Below are 26909 nucleotides of genomic sequence, written 5' to 3' on the forward strand. Positions count from 1 at the left end.
TATGAATTTCCTTCTTGGCTTCTGCTTGTCCAATAGGGAGAGAGGGGGGATGTAGGAGAGAAAGGACTTCCTGGATGGGGAGGAAGTATGGTAAGCTTGTTACGCTTGATATGCCTGGTCAGAACAATCAACATCAGTGTTATCACATGTTTTTAATTAAATAACATTGTGGAAATTAATAAAATGGGAAACCATTAATACAGTTCGAAATCATAATCATGCATTGGCTAAAACTTTTTTCTATGCTTGACAGGGAATTCAAGGATTGAGAGGAGAGCCTGGGGAGCAAGGTGTCAAAGGAGCAGAGGTGCTTTTAAAGTTTTTCTCAGACAGGATTCTTTTAATGCAGATACCTTAGAAATGCATGATTACTGTTGATACTTTAACTTGTCCATAACAGGGTGAGAAAGGAGATCAGGGACCACTTGGTTCACCAGGGAAAGATGGCTTGAAGGTATAATGTATATCAAGCACATTCAAGGAATCTGCAGTGCAGCCTATTCAACTCTCTTGTAAGAGTATTTATTTGTTCTTTTTAGGGGAGTATGGGGCCTATTGGTCCTCCTGGACCCCCAGGACCAAAGGGCGATCAGGTAAAGTCAAAATATTTCATTTAACATGTATTCTTTTGCTTTTTGCCTTCATTATAGATATTGTAAGACAATGCTTATAAAAATAATAATAAATATAAAATATAAAAATAATTTTTTATGTTTTATATTGACACATGTACATGTGTATTGCAGTGCTGTCAATATTGATAAATCCTCTGAATTATTAAACAGTAAATGTGTGTGTTTTTCCTTAAGGGAAATATTGGTCCTGCTGGGCCTAGAGGGGCACCTGGAATACCTGGACTACCGGTGAATGTTTTTTTCTTTTTCTTTTTTTTTATGTTTCAACATTTAAACTAATAGCAAGCTGTGCCTAATAAACTGTAGCCCAATTTGCATTAAACGTCTGCTGCAGATGCATTTACATGTGCTCTGTCCTTTCAAGATATGAACGCATGGTTGATTCATTTTTAATGACAAAAGCAAGGACAGTGAAGTGCTTTATCGCAACCACAGCCTGTTTTTTTTTTCTTCGAAAGAGCATGAAGATCATTTATAATTTCTTTCTCTTTTATCTCTTACACCTTGCAGGGCTTGTTTGGAGACAAGGTTTGAAATGTCATTTCCAAAGCTTTCTTTAGTTAGGTTAAAAGGAAATGTTGCATATTCATAAAAAAAAATACATCAAATAATTTTATATTCAGGTTAACATCTCTTTTTCACTTTAATCCTAGGGACTTACAGGATTTGAGGGGCCTCCTGGACCCCCTGGAAGGAGGGGATTGCCAGTAAGTTGACACCTTTTTTGTAATAATATGAGAACTAATTTGTTTATTTATAAATTTATTTTCTTATTTTAGGGTCCACCGGGGCCACCAGGGCCTGCTGGTGTTTCTGTGAACCTGACCCAGATCAAGGCAAGTTGTTTCAAATCTTAGTGACCCTTTTACTCCGATTTGCTGTGCTGATAATTTAATACCAAACATCACGTGATTAAGGTCAAAATTCACACACTAGCAAATGTCACATAGTTCACTGTTTGGGGTAAAAGTGCACAAAATTAGTAGGGCTGGGGGCGATAATTCGATAACTATAATTATCGCTATATAATTTTCCTCAATAAAATGATATGAAGAGTTCGATATAATGTATATGCACCAAAAGCGGAATGAAACAGCACGAGCTCACTAGAGCAGATGCGTCTACTCAGTCACGCGAGCACTAAACAGCGCTGTGAGATCCAGAGGGAAGCATTGAATTCAGCGATGAACACAAATGACTCTGTGATTTAAACTAGTTTATAGCCAAACAGGAGAAACACTGTGTGCAACGAGACAGTCAGAAGGCTTTTCAATCTACACATCGCCATCATTTATCATGGATTTACTGTAGTAACACTCACTGCACCATGGCAGAAATGTGGGATATTTACATTGAATTTTATTACAGGAGTAATGGTATATAATTATAATGCATGTATTTGTGATTAAGCTATAGCATGTGTGCATTTATACAGAATGTTTTTAGACTACTGTTTTTCATACAAATAGGCTTACGTACCTAAAAACCATATAGTTATATTTTTACCATGGTATTGAGGTGCTGTATGTGTGGTTTTAATTGTGTTTATCATGATTTAAATGTATGCTAGTATGGGAGATCATAAGCTTAATTTGAAAAAAGAAAAAAAAAAAAAAACGTAACCACATAAAACTGAGGTTGGTACAATTTTTTACAGATGTTACTGATTTTAAAAATGAACAAAAATTGAACTCAAGCTACTATCAAATGTGCATTTCTAAGAGACAAAAAAGGTGATATTATTATTATTATTATTAATATTATCAGGCAACCCAAACCTGTTTCTTGATTTGATACAATATCACTCATTAGAACATGCAGAAACTAAGAAATACCTTAATACCATTTATTTTAAGGAAAATTTGCAAATGGTGCAAATTTCTGGCTTTAAACTTGAAAGAAATAAAGATTTGACATTTATCGTGATAATTATCAATATGGACTGATATGAAAAAAAATTATTGTGATCATTTTTTTGGCCATATCGCCCAGCCCTAATTCAGACACAGCTAGAAATATTACTGTGCATTTTCCATTATGTAGCATACAAGTTGCATTCTGAACAATGGAAAAAGAACTGAAATTAGACTATTCATACTGAGTAGTCTTAACTAAATCCACCTAGGTATGTGGACTTGTAAAAATCTGATTTTCTTTTTGTGCATTTCTGTGTACATAAAATTAAATTTTTGTGTTATCAAGCTCCAGTTGACCTTTTTCTGTCTGTTCATACTCTTTTTATATTCAGGATTTAGACTTTTATCAACATGAATAATATAATTTGAATGAAGGCATCAGCTTTTTGTGTATTGATATCATGGAAAAACTAAAATATGTGCTATTCATCTTCAGAAAACTGTAGTGGCAGAACATCACACAATGCAACTTATTCTTGGACCGTCACTAAAATGCAGATCACAAAAAAGCAAATAAATTTGTCATACTTTTTCTTCTCCAACAGGACCTGATGTATAGTTCAGACAAGCCCAATTACCCTCTGATTCAGACACTGCTGGACTCTCTGTACCATGACCTCCGGCTGCTGGTGGACCCTCCGGATGGTAGCAAACAGCATCCAGTCTCTTCCTGTCTGGAGCTGTGGCTGTGCCATCCCAACTACACCAGCGGTCAGAGCCCTAGCTTTCATCTTTTCCACCTTTCAAAGACATATATCTTTTTGTTCTTGTTCCTCTTTGTCTTTGTTTTATCTTTGAGAAATCTTTGCATTACAGTTGCCTTTTTTTCTCTAAAACATGCCGTATACGTTTTCTCTAAAACACTCTGTTACATTAACCCCATTTTCACATGGTATTATGATCTGTCTCAAGCGATAAAAACTAAAATGGATAGCATGGCTATATATTAACAATGGATATTTTTGGATAAAATAATCTGAAAAAAAAAAAACTTTTGTAACTTTTGCAGGATTCTACTACATTGACCCAAACCAAGGCAGTCCTTTAGATGCTCTTTTGGCCTACTGTAACTTCTCAGAGTCAGGAGCAGAAACCTGCCTTCACCCCAGAGATGCACATGTAATATCCTACTTAAAATCTTGCTATTGTGTCTCTTTAATGTCAAAGAACATCAAAATCCTATTATCGCTCTTCCAATTTCCACAGCTTCCCTTAAGGACTTGGCTGAATGACTCAGGGAATAACAGCATGTTCTACTGGTTCAGTTCACTGGAGGGAGGTTTTCAAGTAAGTACTACTATCGGTCTGTAGAAATGTTTACTTCCTGTTGGATCAAAGTTTGTGCTCTTGAGCTATTGACAGGGGCTGACTGAAGGATAGTTGACCTAAAATAAAAATTCACAGGACTTGTAGGCTGAGAGACTGGTGTATACATTTTAGAAATTGATCATTTACTTTTATGATACTTTTTTTTAAATGTTTTTGAACCTTAACACTCCCATTTACTATCTATTTTTGTTATATGGAAAATAAAGCCTGAAATAGGTAGGTAGGTGGATGGATAGATAGATAGATAGATAGATAGATAGATAGATAGATAGATAGATAGATAGATAGATAGATAGATAGATAGATAGATATGTTTTGAGTGAAACAAGGCTGATTATGTGATGACAGAATTTTTAGGTATTGCTGAACTGTCCCTTTTATGCTTTAACATCTTTAATTTATTGTCCAGGTTAATAGCCGCTAATAATGTTGCTCTTATTACCCATAAAATTCTTGCTCTTCATTGTTTGATGTTCAGTTTTAAGGCCTGTTGTTGTACACAGTAAACTGTGACCTTCAATTTTACCATCAATAACCCATCTGTCTGTCTTTGGTCAGTTTGAGTATCCAGCCCTCAGTGTGGTTCAGCTGCGGTTTCTACGACTCCAGAGCAACAGAGCAGAACAGAGAGTGACGTACTCCTGTTACCCTGGACACCAACTGGGCCAGACACAGCGACAGGTCCAGTTCCTCACAGACTCTGTGAAGCAGAGCTATTTAGGAGAACTGCAGGATTGTGTGGTATGTGGATTCTAACAGCACTAGTAATAATGTGTGTTATTTTGATCACATTTTTGAAAGTGAATCGTTTGCATACGGTTAATTCGTTGCTGTGGTGAACCAATTTATTTTGATATGCACTACTGTTCAAAAGCTTGGGCTCGGTTGAAAAGTCTCTTTTGGTCAACAGTGCTGCACTTATTTGATCAAAAATACAGTAAAAACATTAATACTGTGATATATTATTACAATTAAATAATTTTAATTAAATAGCTGTTTTCTATTTTCATGTATTTAAAAAAATAAATATTTGTGGGATGACAAAGCTAAATTTACTGCTCAAAAACATTTCTTATCAAGGTTTTAAACAATTGTGCTTTACCTTTAACAGCCCTTTATGTTTGTGTTTGTTGTACCAGTCTGCAAAGGAAGTGGATCCTGGACCGCGTGAGTCTGTGTTTCAGTTTGAGGACATGGACCTGCTTCCTCTACGTGACATAGGAATCTTGGGCAACAGCAGCTACGAGTTTGGCTTCACCATCGGCCCTGTGTGTTTCAGCTAGAGACACCCTGAATGATAACAGTACATCCTGTGCATTTAACCTTAAATACAAGCAACAAAGAGAAGAAAGCAGGACACTCTGAAGAAACATGCAGCATCTACGGCTCGTGGTAAAGGAAATACTCTAGACGGTGTCCTGTCTATCCCGGTGCTGCCAGACAAACAGACAATATATTTTTTATTTCTTTACAGGGACTTTTGGCTTTGTAATTGGTGTACTATTTTTAAATTTAATTTTATTTGTTTCAGCAGTGTTTTTTAATCACCAGCTGGTCTTGTAATAACATTGTAGATGAAGCTTGGATCGTATCAAGTGTAATGACAGGGTTCTCACGTGACCACTATGTGGTTGCATGGTCCATGTTTCAGCTGTTTACTACTTAATCATGTACAAACAGTTACCATGGATTAACCAATTATTATCATAAAACTTTGCATTATTAGGCTTGTGTATGAATGACACTTTTTCCCCTCTCGTTAAAGTGTCTAACTTGAATTGTAGGACTGATACAAACAAAGCGTCCCAGTGAGGACACCGCTAACCTTTGTTTTCTCTGTTCATGTCATTTATTTGATTTCAGAAATGGTCTTAAATTTGTATGTTAGACGATTTATGGGTGCTAATATTTACAACACAGCAGTAACAGATGTTTCAAAAAGAGAAGAATAATACAAACTGCAGCAAAGCTGGTTAATAAATGTGCAAGCAGTGATCTAATGCTGATATGAGACTGAAATTCAGTACACATGCATAAAGTCATAGAGACAGTGTCCTTTGGTTCACATTTACTGTATGTAGGTCTCAGGGAGCACTTACAAATATGACACAAATGTAAGAAAACACACAAATAATATTGGAAATAGGTTAATTTCATAGAATATGTTGAGATTAACCAAGCAAAAACAAATTTAAGCGTTGTTTTAAAGCAGTTATCATTAATAACTTTTTAAATCACATTGAATTTAGGCACAGGTGCTTTGTTTTGCAAAACGTTTTGTTCAATAACATTTTTTAATGTATATTGTGTTTTCTATGTATTTGTTGTCACATCAGAAATCATATGCTGGTCATCTGTTTGAGTATCAGCTATAAAACGTGCATTAATGTATCATTTAAATCGTGTTGGACAATTGTGTATATCATTGTGTGAAACACGAATGTTTCTTAAAAATCCTTTGTGAAGTTGTTTTTCCTGTTCAAACAGCAAAACTTGGTAATGAGCAAAATTGAAAGCCAGCTAGTATACGTGATTTAATTTTGCACAATGGGCCCTAGAAGTGCTACCCTTTGCCTGTATTTATTTTCTGAATGCAGTCGTTCATGTCCTGTAGTCTGTGTGGAAGGGGACAAAGTGGGAAATCTACTGCACACTGCATGCCTGAACCTGCCATAAAAGTTTTCAGTTGTTCAGATCTGGTCATTGGGAATGGAAGGTGCCAGACTTCAGCCAGTATATGTAAGAATATCATCATACTGTAATGCATGAACATCACAAGGGAGGAGTGTCATCAGTCCCATCTAATGGAGGTCAGTAAAGTGTTTCGTTCTATTCACTCAACCACAATCTCCTTCTAATTTTTTATTTTTTACTTTTTTTATTTTTTTAACAAAATTAATTTCAAATCTCCTGTATGTACAAATGTAGTTGAATTCGGTGTTGTGTATTGTATTTATTTTACATATATACACTGTTTTAATATGCCATATATATTAGTGCTGTCAAACGATTAATCGTGATTAATCGCATCCAAAATAAAAGTTCTTGTTTACATAATGTGTGTGTAGTGTATATTTATGTATATATAAAGATGCACATACAGCAAATATTTACTTGTATTTATGTGTGTGTTTATATTCATGTTATATCATATATACATATATTTAATATATAAGCGTAACATATTTCTGAAATGTATTTATATATACATAATAAATATACACATAAAAAAACTTATTTTGGATGCAATTAATTTTAATTATTTAAAATTAAATATTTATATATATATATTAAAATTATTTAATCATTTTAATATATATATATATATATACACACATTTATTTATTATTGATGTTTATTAGGTCTAAGTACAACTCTTATGTTTAAGTGTATTAAAATACATAATTTATAATATTAATATGTAATATACATACTATAAAATAGGCTCCACGATTGGTGAATGGATGGCATTTATGCAAAAAAATTTATTTATATGTATTATTTAGTTTAGTTCTATGTTTATACAGTGTGTGTGTGTGTGTGTGTGTGTGTGTAGGTTAACCGTTACAATATATTATGCATACGTTTTTACAGTATTTAAGCTAATTCAACTCTTATTACATTAAAATTATTAATTTATAAAATAATAAATATTTATTTGGTTGTATATAGCAGAATTCTACATGGGATATTCTCAATTTCCAAATGTAGCTCTGTTTGTTGTGGTAACGTTGATTAAGTGGTAACTTTATTCATTACCAAGCACTATAAGAATATTGAAAAATTAAGATGATAAACCACGCTATCATCAGTATAATTCTGTTTACTGACATTTTTCTGCCCTAGTAGGGGAAGATGAGTTGTAAAGTGATGAACGTGTTAACAAAAGAGGGCGGAGCCCGAACGAATGACGCGTGTGCGTGAGGGTCACGTGATTCAGTAAGGAGCTGTCACATAAACATTTCCCAGCACACAGCTGTTTGACTATTAACAGCGGTCATGCTTATTTTTCGACAGATTGGCACATTACGAATAGACTGTATATCAGCCTAAATGAGCGTTTTGTGGGAGGAACACGCGGTTTGTAGGAGGGCAGCGTGATGGAGCAGAGATAGAGATCTGATAGCCACTCCTGCTGTCACCTACACACTGAGTGTGGATGGGATGCATGGGCTGTGACCTCCTCTTCATGCATATAGATCCTCCTCCTAACCAGGAGCATCAAGTTGTCCAGAGACAGGTAAAACGAGGATGCGTTTGGAGGCCACTTTCTCCCTGAGCAGATGGGTTAAGCAGTTAATATAGAATCAATGCATTATTCTCTTTCTATTTATTTTACTGTGCTTTATTGGTCTGACAAACGTTACATTTGTATTGCCAAAGCATTTCCAGCATAGCTGTGTACGATTAGAAATCCGCCAATGTAAAATAAAAATAGCAAGTATTGGTCCAGCACCATATATTAGTGACTCTCCGTCCCTGATGAAAATTATAATTAAAAAAAGATTTAGAAGTACAATTATCTACTATATAAAAGTCTACTATTTTGATCAATAGGGACGCTGTCCCCAAATTGAAATGAGGTTGTCAAGACATTTATTTAAAAAAAAAAAATGGGTAGTGCATATGGCCCAAACTTTTCAGTTACCTCAGAACATGCTGCCAATTATGACTAAATTTAAAATGGCTGACAGTCAATATGACTGACCTATGATTTTAGCCAAAGGTTCAAAAGATGTTATATATATATATATATATATATATATATATATATATATATAATCAAGGTCAATGTAATTGTTGTTTCAGAAAATTTAAAGTAGTGGAATATAGTTAGGTTTAAAGCAGTCATTTGACTCGAAGACCTCAGAATCAGATCAGATTTTGAGATTCGAGTGAGTAATTGACAATGTTGTAGTCTAAGAGTTTTCTTTGAATAGAAATTGACTTGCTGGAATTGCTGGAAAGCCATAATAGGCTAATGTGTAATTCGGAAGCTCTTAAGATTTTTTAGTTAATCAGTTCATTGGTTCACAGTTCATTTGAAGTGATTCATTAGTAAATCAATCTTAATTTTTTTTTTTTTTTAAGAAATATTCATATCAAAAACAATAGGAGAGGTCATGGCAATGGTTTAAAAGTGTGGGAAAGTTGTCTCAAAACAGAGCTTGTAGTTCATTGCACACTGAAGTTGAATTTGCATTTGGGACAACCTGCATTCAACCTTTTCCTGTATAAGCAGCATATGTGTGTCATCTTGGCAGGCCAGTGTCTTTAAATCTATTCTATCCAATAAGCTCAGGTTGGTATGATAGAAACCAGATGGACTTAGGCTAATGTTCCTAATCCCCTCTTACATGGCTCTCATGGCCCTGGGACAACAAGGTGAACGGCCCTGTCCCATGGTGTTGTTCTCAGATCGGATGGATTCCAGTGTGCCACCCCCTGCCTCGATTTACTCCAGATTTATTCCGGTGGTAATTAATCTTCTGAACAGATCTGTATTTTACACCTCGATTCTCCTCAGGGACCAGCAGAGATCAGTGTCACTGCAGCAACAGACCAGCTCAAGTTCCAAATAGTGATTTGTGGGAAAATCACTTGATATCTGGGTCATTCGTGTCTTTTTTCGCTCTCTCACCTATTTGATTCAGTGTTTTTGAGTTGTGGCTGTGTTAGCGATGTATTCACCACAGAGGAAGGACTTTGTCTCTCTGACGCTGGGAGACCAACATAGCCGCGGCTACACCAACGGCAAGCACCGGAGACAGTCCTGCTGGAGGGTTAGTACCTGCATATTTTCTTCTTAAATTGACATCTAAACTCTTTACCATGTTTTGCAGGACAGAAATATGGAGCATTATGTATTTTTCATTCATTAACGTTGATATTTGAAGGCTGATGGCTTCTGCTTCTTTATTTGTTTGTGTAAATGAATGCCGTTTTCCTGTCTGCGAGATGTCTTGACATCTATTTAATATTCTGAGAACAAAATGCTGGTACTGTAGTTGTCGTGTTCAGTCTTCGGAAACCACAGGTGTCAAAGCCCTTTTTTTCCCCCTCTTTTATTTAATCTACTAATTTGTATATACTCCGTTATCTCCAAAAAGCACACATGCACTTCCCGCTTAGCCGAAACACGTGCATTTAGCTTGAAAAATAACCTTTTAATTTAAAAACATAGCTTAAAGGAACCATTCACCAAAAAATTACAACTCTGTTACAGTATTTTTTAATAACCATCATCTCTGTCTAAACCACATGGTGTTATTTTTTTTCTTGGGAACCAGAAGGAGGTCTTGTTCATGCAACACCAGTTCAATGTGATTGTCATTTAAACGAAATAAAAAATCGAGAACACAAATTGTTAAAGTTTAATTTGGTTTATTCCTCACACAAAGCTATGGGCAACATTGATAATAATATGAAATGTTGCTTTAGCATCACATCAGCATATTAAAATGATTTCTGAAGAATCATGTGACACTCAAAAGTGAAGTAATGTCAGCTGAAAATTTGATCTCATATATTGCATTTAAAAATGTATTTTCTCGGTTCTTTTAAGTTGGTAGTGTTTCACAATATTACTGTTTTATTGCATTTTTGATCAAATAAATGCAGCCTTGGTAAGCTTAAGTGACTTCTTTTAAAAAACTTTAAAAAGTCCAACTGACCCCAAACTTTTGAACAGTATTTTTGTTTCACAGAAGAAAGAAAATGATGCTGGTTTAAACAATATGTGGGTGAGGAAATTAATGTATTTTTGAGTGAACTATCCCTTTAATGTCTTCCATTATCTGAGATTCACGTTGTTTCCATGTGGCTGTATTTTTTTAGTACTATATTTGACAGTCATTGCAATTGTCACATCAAGCCATCAAATGTAAAATTGCTGCACTTTCCTCCAATTGTCCTTGAATTGTTTTGTTTGTTTTGGCAGAAATGGAAGCAGCTGTCTCGGCTTCAGCGCAGTCTGATTCTTTTCCTGCTGGCCTTCCTGTTCATCTGTGGGATTCTTTCCTATCCCAGCCTGACGGAGCAGTGGAGAGGTACTTCATACAGCCACCTTTAATAACATTTCACTGGATATGAAAGGTGAAAACACAAAAGTTGGATGATTGCTACAACCTCTGCGCATTTATATTAGCTGCTGGGGGAGAAGCGCCATTTGCTATTAATAATTCACCTGGGATGTATTTCTGTCTGTTTATTCTCCAGGACTCGCTGATAGATCGTTGAAGGAGGACTGGGTTGAAATGGATAACCGAGGTCTCAGGCCCATTCCTCCTGGCCTCGTCCCAAAGATCCCGCCAGGAGTTGACCCGGGGGTCCAGGACATCCCACCAGAAGTAATGCCAGAGATTCAAAGACCAAGCATTCCATTACTTCCCAAACCTCCAGCCATGGTTAGTAGGAATACTTCTCAGATATTAAGGATATGCAAAATAGTATATTGTTCACGTTATCATTTCTCTACTCATTTGCAAAGGTTTTTTACAGCTCCTGCTGAAAAGACCAGCTTAAACCGGAATTGCACTGTAAAATACAATAGTTCCTTAATTCTGTATTTAGTATTATTATATTAATAAATTAAAATGATACTGCAGTTGCTTCTAAATTATAAATAAATAAATATAGAAATTGTGATTGTTTCTAAATTTAAAACAAAACCATTAATATAAATTAATATTAAATTAATAATAAAATAAATTTTATTTATATTAACATTATTATTAATCATTTTAAAAAGCTACAATTGTTTCTAAATTCAGATTAAATTAATATCAATAGTAACAATGAAAATATATATAAGTCATTTAAAACGATACACAAATCTGGATTATCTGTAAATAAAAAAATAAATCAATGAATTAATTTTATTATTAATAATAATAACAATAATAAAGAAAATAAAATCATTCTAAATTCAATATAAAAGGGTTAAAATAAATAAACAAACAAATATTATTTTCATATTTTATTAAAGTAAACCACAATCTAAGCACATTTATCCACCTTCCTCATAAAATAATAGATTCTTCACCTACTCTTGACTTTTTATGTTGGGCGGTTTGAATCTGCAGAGGAAGCCACCTAGCAAGCGTGGTCCTCCAGTCCTACAGAAACGAGGGAATGTGTCAGACTGGCAGGTGAAAGATGGAGAAGAAGCCATGCTCAAGAGAGATGAAGACGGAGGGAAAGAAGCAAAAACAGTCATTAGGTTTGGCTTATTACATTCAAGAAATTAGGCCATATTATATGAGAGTTTTGAAAATGATAATATGCCTAGGATTAGACATTGACATTTATTTGTTGTTGGTTTAGTATTTAACCTTTTGAATAAGTAGAGGTATTAAAGCTCAGACAGTAATTATGAGTTTTATTGGCACTTATTGTTATTAGTCTCACTCACACGCTTGGAGCTCCTTACAATGACAGAACGTGTGCAAAAAATATCACATTGTTTCTTCCACAGAAAAAAATAAATGTGAGAGTGAGTAAATAATAACAGAATTTTCATTTTAGGATGAACACTCCTTTTAAGAAAGAGCAGAACCAATACACAACAGGAGCTGAAGATAAACACTCCTGTGCAGTACTAGAGCCCTAGGGAAGAGTTTATTAACAGTTGAGCTGGTAACACAGCAGTTTTGAATTGAGTTGTGATGAGCTTTCATTCCCTCCAGCTGTGTCCTGTTACAGGACTCCACCTTCCGCTCGTGTGTAATTGCAGTTATAATGGTGAGGTGTGTGGAAGGAAACGGTGCGATTACGGGTGTTGAATCTCTGGGTTGGATCTTAGATAAACTGCTGTCATGACTGATACCAGTTTTTGGATTCCTAGCTGGCGTGGGGCGATGATCGAGGCGGAGCAGGGGACGGAGCTTCAATCCACCGCCCATGGAAAAGAAGGAACCGTGGCTGATGCTGAGGAAGCTGCCACCTTAAAACCAGGTATCAGAATTCATCCTGTAATTTGAGGTGTTTGTCAATGCCAAAATTTGGCTTGCGCTAAAGATCAACTGTCAAAGACATCTGAATGTCTTTCTGTATCAGTCACAGTGAAGGCCGTGGATCGTGTGGAGGCGGTGCAGGAGGCCTTCAGGCACGCGTGGAAGGGCTATAAGGCCTTTGCTTGGGGTCATGATGAACTGAAGCCCATATCTAAGAACCATGGAGAGTGGTTTGGCCTGGGCCTAACTCTCATTGACGCACTGGACACCATGTGGATCCTGGGACTGAAAGACGGTGAGTCTTATAATCGCAGCTTCTGTCTGCCAGTCTGTTTCATGACCACTGTGCTCAGATTTTAGATCTATTATTTTTTTCCACAGGCACTTTAATTTCTCAGATGTTGATTTTTATTTAAAGTGACCATTTTATTTATTCATTTATTTTTACAATCAAGTTACAATCAAGCTGCAATTTTGTCAAATTACAATATGCAAATGCCAAGCATTAAACATTTAATTTTTTGGACATTGTTAGTAGGTATATTTGAATAAACTAGAGTGTGTTTTGAGTCCAATATCTGAAGAAATGGAAAAAATATATATATTAAGCATATATATTAAGCAGTAAAGACTTCAAATAATAATGGGAAAATTATATTTTTCATTTATGTCCCTCCTTTTGCCTTCTCCTCCCTCTCTCTCTCTCTCTCTCAAATTCTTTCTGTAAAAGAGTTTGCGGAGGCCAGGAAATGGGTTGAGACAGAATTGTCCTTTTCCAAGAATGTGGATGTGAATCTTTTTGAGACTACCATCCGTATACTAGGGGGTCTCTTGAGTACATACCACCTGACCGGAGACACTCTCTTCCTGGATAAAGCTGTAAGTACTTCACATCTTAGTAGCATCTCTGTTATCATTCATTTTTGTCCTTGTAAATGTAAAGTAAAGCTATAATGGTTTACAGCATTCTAAGTCATGTGATGCAACTATTTCAATGGACCACAGAACTAAATGCATGCCTTGTCTCTTTTCTTGCAGAAAGACATTGGGTTCAGATTAATGCCTGCATTCAAAACCCCATCCAAAATCCCCTACTCTGATGTGAACATTGGTAAAGGAACCGCTCACCCTCCACGCTGGACCACAGACAGCACAGTCGCAGAGGTGACCAGCATTCAGCTGGAGTTCAGAGAGCTCAGCCGACTCACACAGGACCCTCAGTACCAGGTGCTATCTTTTTTTTTTATTATTATTATTAGGGGTTCGTGCACGTAGTGCAGAAACCCTATTGTATTTGTTAAGATTTTTAGGGGTTCGTGCACGTAGTGCAGAAACCCTATTGTATTTGTTAAGATTTTTATTATTAGGGGTTCGTGCACGTAGTGCAGAAACCCTATTGTATTTGTTAAGATTTTTATTAGGGGTTCGTGCACGTAGTGCAGAAACCCTATTGTATTTGTTAAGATTTTTAGGGGTTCGTGCACGTAGTGCAGAAACCCTATTGTATTTGTTAAGATTTTTAGGGGTTCGTGCACGTAGTGCAGAAACCCTATTGTATTTGTTAAGATTTTTAGGGGTTCGTGCACGTAGTGCAGAAACCCTATTGTATTTGTTAAGATTTTTAGGGGTTCGTGCACGTAGTGCAGAAACCCTATTGTATTTGTTAAGATTTTTAGGGGTTCGTGCACGTAGTGCAGAAACCCTATTGTATTTGTTAGGATTTTTATTATTATTATTATTATTATTATTAGGGGTTCGTGCACGTAGTGCAGAAACCCTATTGTATTTGTTAAGATTTTTATTATTATTAGGGGTTCGTGCACGTAGTGCAGAAACCCTATTGTAATTGTTAGGATTTTTATTATTATTATTATTATTATTATTATTATTATTATTATTATTCTGCCTTAAAACGAATCGTGCAGCCCAAACCGTAAGGGCTAGAGAGCTGAAACTTGGTCAGAAGGTAGTAGTCTTGCTCGCTACTCAGATACAAAGAATCGGCCAAATCGGCCAAACGGGGGCGCTACAGCGCAAAAACCTAAAATTTCAGACATTTTTGGCCCACAGTCGTAAACCGTGTGTCGTAGACTCAAAAACTTTACATCGTTGCAATCCTTGGGTTAGTCCGAACAAAAGTGGAGTCCGAAATTTTTGAGCTGCGACGCTTCCTTCTTGCCCTAAAATTGACCTATATCCCAGACCTACTTTTGCGAACTAGTCCTAGGTTTTTCGCCCGATCGGAACCAAACCAGTGCAGAAATATTCTGTGGACACTGAATATCAATAATTATCAAAAAAAAGTTGAAATTTTGATTTTCGGGCGATACAGTACTCCAATTAGCGTCTATGCTAACGTTAGCCAAATGTTGTTGGAAGTATAGCTCTGGAACGGAATGAGCTATATTCACCAAACTCGGTACAAGTATGTACGAGCTCAATCTTTGGTCAAATAAAAAAAATTGCGAAGCTCTGCCACTTAGGGGCGCTATAAGACAGAAAAAACATATAAATGGTTATAACTAGGCAACCGTTGGTCCGATCGGCTTCAAAATTGGTATGCAGCATCTTGGTCCAAAGGGGCACAAGTGTATATGAGGACATTCACGTATCTCAAAAAACATGGCCGCCATTGGCCAAAACATTTCAAGCACCAATTAGACAAGGTTAACGGAGATCGATCGGAACAAAACTCGGTGGGCATGTTCGACTCATGGCCCTAAAGGTCTGTAAGAATTTTGAAAGAAATCGGCCACAAGTTGGCGCTAACGAGATTTTTGGCTCTGTAATCACGTGGTGTTTTACATATCCACACATAATGCATATCATCTGATAGATCTCCTCATAATGAACGACTTTTCCTCTTGGACCAAAGCTGTCAATCAAATCGTTCATTAATTATTCAGAAATATGTCTAAAACCTACTTTTGCGAACTAGTCTCTGGTTTTTCACTCAATTTCGATCAAACCACTGCAGTAATAATCTCTGGACTCTCTAGATCAATAGTTATCGAAAAAATGTTGAATTTTGTCCTTTGGTTAGCCATAATTGGCTAATTTCAAAAAAGAGGCGTGGCCACACATACCCAACAGCCTATAAAACCTAAACGAAAACTTGAAACTTTACGAAAGTTGGTGAAAACATGTGTCACATGACTGTGAACAAGCAAGAAAAGTTTCATCAAGATCGGACCATAGGTGGCGCTATAACAGTCAGAAAAGCCATCAAAAACACAATATTTCAACTGTACATGAAATTAACTGTAAAAAAAACATCTTAGATATTCACAAATACATAAGTCATTCATATCACATGATAGATCTCATCATTCTGAACAACTTTGTCTCTAGGATCATTTCTGTCAATCAAACCGTTATTTAACTATTCGCAATTAGGTTTAAAACCTACTTTGGTGAACTAGTCGTAGGTTTTTCACCCAATCGCAACCAATCTACTGCCGAAATGTTCTCTGTCTAGGGCTTATTAATAATTATCAAAAAAATCTTTGAAACATCCACTCACTTTTGTAATGGGGCCCAAAAACATTTAAAAGTCGAGGGCCTATTTTACGAAAAATCCTATAACTCGTGAACGAAATGAGATATCTTCACCAAACTTGGTACATATATATAGCAGTAGGAACTTTGGTCAAACAACAAAAAATACCACTGATCTGCCACTTGGTGGCGCTATAAGATCAAAAAAACTGTAACTGGGTAACTGTTTTTCTGATCGACTTGAAATTTGGTATGCTGTGACTTTGTCCGAAGTGGCTTAAATATCTATGAGGACATTCGCGTATCTCAAAAAACATGGCCGCCATCGGCCATTAAAATTTGAGCACTTATTAGACAAGGTTAACGGAGGTCGATCGGAACCAAACTCAGTGGCCATGTTTGACTCATGACTCCAAAGGTCTGTAAGAATTTTGAAAGAAATCGGCCACAAGTTGGCGCTAACGAGATCTTTGGCCTAGTGATCACGTGGTGTTTTACATATCCACAAATAATGCATATCATATGATAGATCTCCTCATTCTGAACAACTTTGCCTCTTGGACCAAAGCTGTCAATCAAATCGTTCATTAATTATTCAGAAATATGTCTAAAACCTACTTTTGCGAACTAGTCTCTGGTTTTTTGGTCAATCTCGATCAAACAACTGCAGTAATAATCTCTGGACTGTCTAGATCAATAGTTATCGAAAAAAGTTTGAATTTTGTCCTTTGGTTAGCTATAAATGGCTCATTTCAAAAAGGGCACGTGGCCACACATACCCGACAGCCTATAAAATGTAAACGAAAACTTGAAACTTTACGAATGTTGGTGAAAACATGTGACACATGACCGTTAACAAGCATGAAAAGTTTCATGGAGATCGGACCATAGGTGGTGCTTTAACAGTGAAAAAGGGCTTCTGAAACACAGTATTTCTAAGGGAAATGACCTCAAATTGCAATAAAATATTAATAACATTCACTTATACACTACATCTTCATATCATCTGATAGATCTCCTCATTCTGAACAACTTTGCCTCTTGGACTAATGCTGTCAATCAAATCGTTCATTAATTATTTACAAATGTGTTAGAAACCTACTTTTGCTAACTTGTCTCTGTTTTTTTGCTCAATCTCGATCAAACCACAGCAGTGATGTTCTCTGGAGTCTCTGGATCAATAATTATCAAAAAATGTTTATAATTTAAGAGAGACTGGGCCAAAAATAACACTATAATAGTTATAAAGCTTAAAAACACAGTGTTGTATGAGAAATTGGCTTTTATAACCACTAGATGGCAGCGGAAGACCACTAATGGCCTTATTAAGCTGTAAAACAGCACTGTTCAATGGCTACTGAAGGATTCAAGTTAAAACATTATAAAATCACTGTTATAACATTTTAAACCTCATTGAGTCAAAGTTTACCATTTTGTTCATACAGACATATCAGCTTTTATAATTTTGCCAGATTATGATTACAGTGAAACCTGAAAATGACATCTAAACTCTTAAAAAGCCAATAAGTGCAATAGGCTTTGTTACCTATCACTTATTTGAAATATCTGCATCTGCAACAAAATGTGTGTGCATGTATGTCCGTGTATGAGTGTTTCTGTGTGTGTGTGTATACAAGTGTGTTTGTGTGTGTGTGTGTGTGTGTGTGTGTATACAAGTGTGTTTGTGTGTGTGTGTGTGTGTAAGCAGGCTTTATGATTGTTATTGTGATGGTTTGACCATTTCTATGTGTGTGTGCATGTGTGTTTTTGTGTGTATGTAAATATGCTTATAGAGTATTAATAGGCTAGTTTAATAATTTTGAGATTGATATTATTTTGAAAAACATGCTTTTGTCAACTAGCTTTCAGTTTTTAACTCAAAATCAATCAAATCATTGCAGTGCTGTTCTTTAGACTCTCTAGGTCAATAATTATCAAAAAAATTTGATAATTTCACAGAGACTGGGCAAAAAATAACACTATTACAGTTAAAAAGCTCAAAAACACAGTGTTGTATGAGAAATAGGCATTTATAACCACTAGATGGCAGCGTAAGACCACTAATGGGCTTATTAAACTCTTAAACAGTACTGTTCATAAGTTGCTTATGGAGATGCTATAAAATCACTGTTATAACATTTTAAACCTCATTGAGTCAAAGTTTACCATTTTGTTCATACAGACATATCAGTTTTTATAATTTTGCCAGATTATGATTACAGTGGAACCTGAAAATGACATCTAAACTCTTAAAAAGCGAATAGGTGCAATAGGCTTTGTTACCTATCACTTATTTCAAATATCTGCAACAAAATGTGTGTGCGTGTATGTCCGTGTATGAGTGTTTCTGTGTGTGTGTGTTTGTATGTGTGAGTGTGTGTGTAAGCAGGCTTAATAATTATTACTGTGACCGTTTGACCATTTCATTTAAATGTGTGTGTGTGTGTGAATATGTTCATAGAGTATTAATAGGCCAGTTTAATCATTTAATTTCACTGTGTGTGCATGAGTGTTGTGTGTCTGTGAGCCTGCTCTCCATTCTGGATGTTTTTAACTGTCAGCCATACATCCAGGTTGGCCAACCTTAAAGGGTGTCAATTTCACGAACCCCGGTTAATCGCTGCTTGCAGCTATATTTAGGGGTTCGTGCACGTAGTGCAGAAACCCTATTGTATTTGTTAAGATTTTTATTATTATTATTATTATTATTCTGCCTTAAAACGAATCGTGCAGCCCAAACCGTAAGGGCTAGAGAGCTGAAACTTGGTCAGAAGGTAGTAGTCTTGCTCGCTACTCAGATACAAAGAATCGGCCAAATCGGCCAAACGGGGGCGCTACAGCGCAAAAACCTAAAATTTCAGACATTTTTGGCCCACAGTCGTAAACCGTGTGTCGTAGACTCAAAAACTTTACATCGTTGCAATCCTTGGGTTAGCCCGAACAAAAGTGGAGTCCGAAATTTTTGAGCTGCGACGCTTCCTTCTTGCCCTAAAATTGACCTATATCCCAGACCTACTTTTGCGAACTAGTCCTAGGTTTTTCGCCCGATCGGAACCAAACCAGTGCAGAAATATTCTGTGGACACTGAATATCAATAATTATCAAAAAAAAGTTGAAATTTTGATTTTCGGGCGATACAGTACTCCAATTAGCGTCTATGCTAACGTTAGCCAAATGTTGTTGGAAGTATAGCTCTGGAACGGAATGAGCTATATTCACCAAACTCGGTACAAGTATGTACGAGCTCAATCTTTGGTCAAATAAAAAAAATTGCGAAGCTCTGCCACTTAGGGGCGCTATAAGACAGAAAAAACATATAAATGGTTATAACTAGGCAACCGTTGGTCCGATCGGCTTCAAAATTGGTATGCAGCATCTTGGTCCAAAGGGGCACAAGTGTATATGAGGACATTCACGTATCTCAAAAAACATGGCCGCCATTGGCCAAAACATTTCAAGCACCAATTAGACAAGGTTAACGGAGGTCGATCGGAACAAAACTCGGTGGGCATGTTCGACTCATGGCCCTAAAGGTCTGTAAGAATTTTGAAAGAAATCGGCCACAAGTTGGCGCTAACGAGATTTTTGGCTCTGTAATCACGTGGTGTTTTACATATCCACACATAATGCATATCATCTGATAGATCTCCTCATAATGAACAACTTTGCCTCTTGGACCAAAGCTGTCAATCAAATCGTTCATTAATTATTCAGAAATATGTCTAAAACCTACTTTTGCGAACTAGTCTCTGGTTTTTCACTCAATTTCGATCAAACCACTGCAGTAATAATCTCTGGACTCTCTAGATCAATAGTTATCGAAAAAATGTTGAATTTTGTCCTTTGGTTAGCCATAATTGGCTAATTTCAAAAAAGAGGCGTGGCCACACATACCCAACAGCCTATAAAACCTAAACGAAAACTTGAAACTTTACGAAAGTTGGTGAAAACATGTGTCACATGACTGTGAACAAGCAAGAAAAGTTTCATCAAGATCGGACCATAGGTGGCGCTATAACAGTCAGAAAAGCCATCAAAAACACAATATTTCAACTGTACATGAAATTAACTGTAAAAAAAACATCTTAGATATTCACAAATACATAAGTCATTCATATCACATGATAGATCTCATCATTCTGAACAACTTTGTCTCTAGGATCATTTCTGTCAATCAAACCGTTATTTAACTATTCGCTATTAGGTTTAAAACCTACTTTGGTGAACTAGTCGTAGGTTTTTCACCCAATCGCAACCAATCTACTGCCGAAATGTTCTCTGTCTAGGGCTTATTAATAATTATTAAAAAAATCTTTGAAACATCCACTCACTTTTGTAATGGGGCCCAAAAACGTTTAAAAGTCGAGGGCCTATTTTACGAAAAATCCTATAACTCGTGAACGAAATGAGATATCTTCACCAAACTTGGTACATATATATAGCAGTAGGAACTTTGGTCAAACAACAAAAAATACCACTGATCTGCCACTTGGTGGCGCTATAAGATCAAAAAAACTGTAACTGGGTAACCGTTTTTCTGATCGACTTGAAATTTGGTATGCTGTGACTTTGTCCGAAGTGGCTTAAATATCTATGAGGACATTCGCGTATCTCAAAAAAACATGGCCGCCATCGGCCATTAAAATTTGAGCACTTATTAGACAAGGTTAACGGAGGTCGATCGGAACGAAACTCAGTGGCCATGTTTGACTCAAGGCCCCAAAGGTCTGTAAGAATTTTGAAAGAAATCGGCCACAAGTTGGCGCTAACGAGATCTTTGGCCTAGTGATCACGTGGTGTTTTACATATCCACAAATAATGCATATCATATGATAGATCTCCTCATTCTGAACAACTTTGCCTCTTGGACCAAAGCTGTCAATCAAATCGTTCATTAATTATTCAGAAATATGTCTAAAACCTACTTTTGCGAACTAGTCTCTGGTTTTTTGGTCAATCTCGATCAAACAACTGCAGTAATAATCTCTGGACTGTCTAGATCAATAGTTATCGAAAAAAGTTTGAATTTTGTCCTTTGGTTAGCTATAAATGGCTCATTTCAAAAAGGGCACGTGGCCACACATACCCGACAGCCTATAAAATGTAAACGAAAACTTGAAACTTTACGAAAGTAGGTGAAAACATGTGACACATGACCGTTAACAAGCATGAAAAGTTTCATTAAGATCGGACCATAGGTGGTGCTTTAACAGTGAAAAAGGGCTTCTGAAACAGTATTTCTAAGGGAAATGACCTCAAATTGCAATAAAATATTAATAACATTCACTTATACACTACATCTTCATATCATCTGATAGATCTCCTCATTCTGAACAACTTTGCCTCTTGGACTAATGCTGTCAATCAAATCGTTCATTAATTATTTACAAATGTGTTAAAAACATACTTTTGCTAACTTGTCTCTGTTTTTTTGCTCAATCTCGATCAAACCACAGCAGTGATGTTCTCTGGAGTCTCTGGATCAATAATTATCAAAAATGTTTATAATTTAAGAGAGACTGGGCCAAAAATAACACTATAATAGTTATAAAGCTTAAAAACACAGTGTTGTATGAGAAATTGGCATTTATAACCACTAGATGGCAGCGGAAGACCACTAATGGCCTTATTAAGCTGTAAAACAGCACTGTTCAATGGCTACTGAAGGATTCAAGTTAAAACATTATAAAATCACTGTTATAACATTTTAAACCTCATTGAGTCAAAGTTTACCATTTTGTTCATACAGACATATCAGCTTTTATAATTTTGCCAGATTATGATTACAGTGGAACCTGAAAATTACATCTAAACTCTTAAAAAGCAAATATGTGCAATAATCTTTCTTACCTATCACTTATTTGAAATCAAACAACTGTGTTAGTGTTTGTGTGTAAGCAGGCTTTATGATTGTTATTGTGATGGTTTCACCATTTCATTTCATTTCTATGTGTGTGTGTGTGTGTGTGTGTGTGTGTGTGAATATGCTTATAGAGCATTAATAGGCCAGTTTAATCATTTAATTTCACTGTGTGTGCATGAGTGTTGTGTGTCTGTGAGCCTGCTCTCCATTCTGGATGTTTTTAACTGTCAGCCATACATCCAGGTTGGCCAACCTTAAAGGGTGTCAATTTCACGAACCCCGGTTAATCGCTGCTTGCAGCTATATTTATTATTATTATTATTATTCTGCCTTAAAACGAATCGTGCAGCCCAAACCGTAAGGGCTAGAGAGCTGAAACTTGGTCAGAAGGTAGTAGTCTTGCTCGCTACTCAGATACAAAGAATCGGCCAAATCGGCCAAACGGGGGCGCTACAGCGCAAAAACCTAAAATTTCAGACATTTTTGGCCCACAGTCGTAAACCGTGTGTCGTAGACTCAAAAACTTTACATCGTTGCAATCCTTGGGTTAGCCCGAACAAAAGTGGAGTCCGAAATTTTTGAGCTACGACGCTTCCTTCTTGCCCTAAAATTGACCTATATCCCAGACCTACTTTTGCGAACTAGTCCTAGGTTTTTCGCCCGATCGGAACCAAACCAGTGCAGAAATATTCTGTGGACACTGAATATCAATAATTATCAAAAAAAAGTTGAAATTTTGATTTTCGGGCGATACAGTACTCCAATTAGCGTCTATGCTAACGTTAGCCAAATGTTGTTGGAAGTATAGCTCTGGAACGGAATGAGCTATATTCACCAAACTCGGTACAAGTATGTACGAGCTCAATCTTTGGTCAAATAAAAAAAATTGCGAAGCTCTGCCACTTAGGGGCGCTATAAGACAGAAAAAACATATAAATGGTTATAACTAGGCAACCGTTGGTCCGATCGGCTTCAAAATTGGTATGCAGCATCTTGGTCCAAAGGGGCACAAGTGTATATGAGGACATTCACGTATCTCAAAAAACATGGCCGCCATTGGCCAAAACATTTCAAGCACCAATTAGACAAGGTTAACGGAGGTCGATCGGAACAAAACTCGGTGGGCATGTTCGACTCATGGCCCTAAAGGTCTGTAAGAATTTAGAAAGAAATCGGCCACAAGTTGGCGCTAACGAGATTTTTGGCTCTGTAATCACGTGGTGTTTTACATATCCACACATAATGCATATCATCTGATAGATCTCCTCATAATGAACAACATTTCCTCTTGGACCAAAGCTGTCAATCAAATCGTTCATTAAGTATTCAGAAATATGTCTAAAACCTACTTTTGCGAACTAGTCTCTGGTTTTTCACTCAATTTCGATCAAACCACTGCAGTAATAATCTCTGGACTCTCTAGATCAATAATTATCGAAAAAATGTTGAATTTTGTCCTTTGGTTAGCCATAATTGGCTCATTTCAAAAAGGAGGCGTGGCCACACATACCCAACAGCCTATAAAACCTAAACGAAAACTTGAAACTTTACGAAAGTTGGTGAAAACATGTGTCACATGACTGTGAACAAGCAAGAAAAGTTTCATCAAGATCGGACCATAGGTGGCGCTATAACAGTCAGAAAAGCTATCAAAAACACAATATTTCAACTGTACATGAAATTAACTGTAAAAAAAACATCTTAGATATTCACAAATACATAAGTCATTCATATCACATGATAGATCTCATCATTCTGAACAACTTTGTCTCTAGGAGCATTTCTGTCAATCAAACCGTTATTTAACTATTCGCAATTAGGTTTAAAACCTACTTTGGTGAACTAGTCGTAGGTTTTTCACCCAATCGCAACCAATCTACTGCCGAAATGTTCTCTGTCTAGGGCTTATTAATAATTATCAAAAAAATCTTTGAAACATCCACTCACTTTTGTAATGGGGCCCAAAAACGTTTAAAAGTCGAGGACCTATTTTACGAAAAATCCTATAACTCGTGAACGAAATGAGATATCTTCACCAAACTTGGTACATATATATAGCAATAGGAACTTTGGTCAAACAACAAGAAATACCACTGATCTGCCACTTGGTGGCGCTATAAGATCGAAAAAACTGTAAATGGGTAACCGTTAGTCCGATCGACTTGAAACTTGGTATGCTGTGTCTTTGTCCGACGTGGCTGAAAAATCTATGAGGACATTCGCGTATCTAAAAAAACATGGCCGCCATCGGCCATTAAAATTTGAGCACTTATTAGACAAGGTTAACGGAGGTCGATCGGAACGAAACTCAGTGGCCATGTTTGACTCAAGGCCCCAAAGGTCTGTAAGAATTTTGAAAGAAATCGGCCACAAGTTGGCGCTAACGAGATTTTTGGCCTAGTGATCACGTGGTGTTTTACATATCCACAAATAATGCATATCATATGATAGATCTCCTCATTCTGAACAACTTTGCCTCTTGGACCAAAGATGTCAATCAAATCGTTCATTAATTATTCAGAAATATGTCTAAAACCTACTTTTGCGAACTAGTCTCTGGTTTTTTGGTCAATCTCAAACAAACAACTGCAGTAATAATCTCTGGACTCTCTAGATCAATAGTTATCGAAAAAATGTTGAATTTTGTCCTTTGGTTAGCTATAATTGGCTCATTTAAAAAAGGACACGTGGCCACAAAAACCCAACAGCCTATAAAATGTAAACAAAAACTTGAAACTTTACGAATGTTGGTGAAAACATGTGACACATGACCGTTAACAAGCATGAAAAGTTTCATGGAGATCGGACCATAGGTGGTGCTTTAACAGTGAAAAAGGGCTTCTGAAACAGTATTTCTAAGGGAAATGACCTCAAATTGCAATAAAATATTAATAACATTCACTTATACACTACATCTTCATATCATCTGATAGATCTCCTCATTCTGAACAAGTTTGTCTCTTGGACTAATGCTGTCAATCAAATCGTTCATTAATTATTTACGAATGTGTTAAAAACCTACTTTTGCTAAATAGTCTCTTTTTTTGTTCAATCTCGATCAAACCACAGCAGTGATATTCTCTGGAGTCTCTAGATCAATAATTGTCAAAAAATGTTTATAATTTAAGAGAGATTGGGCAAGAAATAAAACTATTATAGTTAAAAAAGCTTAAAAACAGTGTTGTATGAAAAATTGGCTTTTATAACCACTAGATCGCAGCGTAAGACCACTAATGGCGAATAGGTGCAATAATCTTTCTTACCTATCACTTATTTCAAATATCTGCAACAAAATTGTGTGTGTGTGAATATGTTCATAGAGTATTAATAGGCCAGTTTAATAATTTAATTTCAGTGTGTGTGCATGAATGTTGTGTGTCTGTGAGCCTGCTCTCCATTTTGGATGTTTTTAACTGTCAGCCATACAGGTTGGTAATAAAATGTTCATATATATTCATTTATACACTATATCTTCAAATAATATGATAGATCTCCCCATTCTGATCAACTTTGCCTCTAGGATCAGTGCTGTCAATTAAACTGTTATTTAAGTATTTGAGATTACTTAAAAAACATGCTTTTGTCAACTAGCCTTCAGTTTTTAACTCTGAATCAATGAAATCATTTCAGTACTGTTCTCTAGACTCTCTGGATCAATAATTATCAAAAAATGTTGATAATTTAAGAGAGATTGGGCAAAAAAATAACACTATAATAGTTATAAAGCTTAAAAACACAGTGTTGTATGAGAAATTGGCTTTTATAACCACTAGATGGCAGCGGAAGACCACTAATGGCCTTATTAAGCTGTAAAACAGCACTGTTCAATGGTTACTGAATGATTCAAGATAAAACATTATAAAATCACTGTTATAACATTTTAAACCTCATTGAGTCAAAGTTTACCATTTTGTTCATACAGACATATCAGTTTTTATAATTTTGCCAGATTATGATTACAGTGAAACCTGAAAATGACATCTAAACTCTTAAAAAGTGAATAGGTGCAATAAGGTTTGTTACCTATCACTTATTTTAATTCTCATTCTGATCAACTTTGCCTCTAGGATCAGTGCTGTCAATCAAACTGTTAAGTATTTAAGATTACTTAAAAAACATGCTTTTGTCAACTAGCCTTCAGTTTTTAACTCAAAATGAATCAAATCATTGCAGTACTGTTCTCTAGACTCCCTGGGTCAATGATTATCAATTTTTTTTTTATAATTTAATAGAGATTGGGCAATAAATAAAACTATTATAGGTAAAAAGCTTAAAAACACAGTGTTGTATGAAAAATTGGCTTTTATAACCACTAGATGGCAGCGGAAGACCACTAATGGCCTTATTAAGCTGTAAAACAGCACTGTTCAATGGTTACTGAAGAATTCATGATGAAACATTATAAAATCACTGTTATAACATTTTAAATCTCATTGGGTCAAAGTTTACCATTTTGTTCATACAGACATATCAGTTTTTATAATTTTGCCAGATTATGATTACAGTTGAACCTAAAAATGACATCTAAACTCTTAAAAAGTGAATATGTGCAATAATCTTTGTTACCTATCACTTATTTTAAATATCAAACAACTGTGTGTGTGTTAGCAGGCTTAATGATTATTACTGTGATAGTCTGACCATTTCATTTATGTGTGTTTCTGTGTGTGTGTGAATATGCTTATAGAGCATTAATAGGCCAGTTTAATCGTTT

At 36.0% G+C, this 26909-nt stretch overlaps 2 protein-coding genes across 2 annotated transcripts in view; both read left to right on the plus strand.

The window, feature by feature from the left end:
* The window catches only part of LOC306862764 (uncharacterized protein), a 61345-nt gene extending 54410 nt beyond the window's left edge, over window positions 1-6935 (plus strand). Inside the window, exons 56-68 of the mRNA XM_079405742.1 lie at window positions 37-90; window positions 254-307; window positions 401-454; window positions 540-593; window positions 810-863; window positions 1146-1163; window positions 1289-1342; window positions 1415-1471; window positions 3097-3262; window positions 3561-3670; window positions 3758-3838; window positions 4439-4621; window positions 5020-6935. Coding sequence (XP_079261868.1) covers window positions 37-90; window positions 254-307; window positions 401-454; window positions 540-593; window positions 810-863; window positions 1146-1163; window positions 1289-1342; window positions 1415-1471; window positions 3097-3262; window positions 3561-3670; window positions 3758-3838; window positions 4439-4621; window positions 5020-5163 — 1083 coding nt within the window. The 3' untranslated portion in view covers window positions 5164-6935. The remainder of the gene's footprint in view (window positions 1-36; window positions 91-253; window positions 308-400; window positions 455-539; window positions 594-809; window positions 864-1145; window positions 1164-1288; window positions 1343-1414; window positions 1472-3096; window positions 3263-3560; window positions 3671-3757; window positions 3839-4438; window positions 4622-5019) is intronic.
* An 883-nt stretch (window positions 6936-7818) lies between these two features.
* The window catches only part of LOC306862574 (endoplasmic reticulum mannosyl-oligosaccharide 1,2-alpha-mannosidase-like), a 369711-nt gene continuing 350620 nt past the window's right edge, over window positions 7819-26909 (plus strand). The window contains exons 1-9 of the mRNA XM_079405462.1: window positions 7819-8120; window positions 9535-9663; window positions 10821-10929; window positions 11099-11286; window positions 11965-12101; window positions 12726-12835; window positions 12938-13129; window positions 13565-13713; window positions 13873-14061. Of these exons, the coding sequence (XP_079261588.1) occupies window positions 9562-9663; window positions 10821-10929; window positions 11099-11286; window positions 11965-12101; window positions 12726-12835; window positions 12938-13129; window positions 13565-13713; window positions 13873-14061 (1176 nt within the window). The 5' untranslated portion in view covers window positions 7819-8120; window positions 9535-9561. The remainder of the gene's footprint in view (window positions 8121-9534; window positions 9664-10820; window positions 10930-11098; window positions 11287-11964; window positions 12102-12725; window positions 12836-12937; window positions 13130-13564; window positions 13714-13872; window positions 14062-26909) is intronic.

This window comes from Barbus barbus (genome assembly GCF_936440315.1).
Source record: "Barbus barbus genome assembly, chromosome: 43".
In the NCBI taxonomy this organism is placed as follows: Eukaryota; Metazoa; Chordata; class Actinopteri; order Cypriniformes; family Cyprinidae; genus Barbus; species Barbus barbus.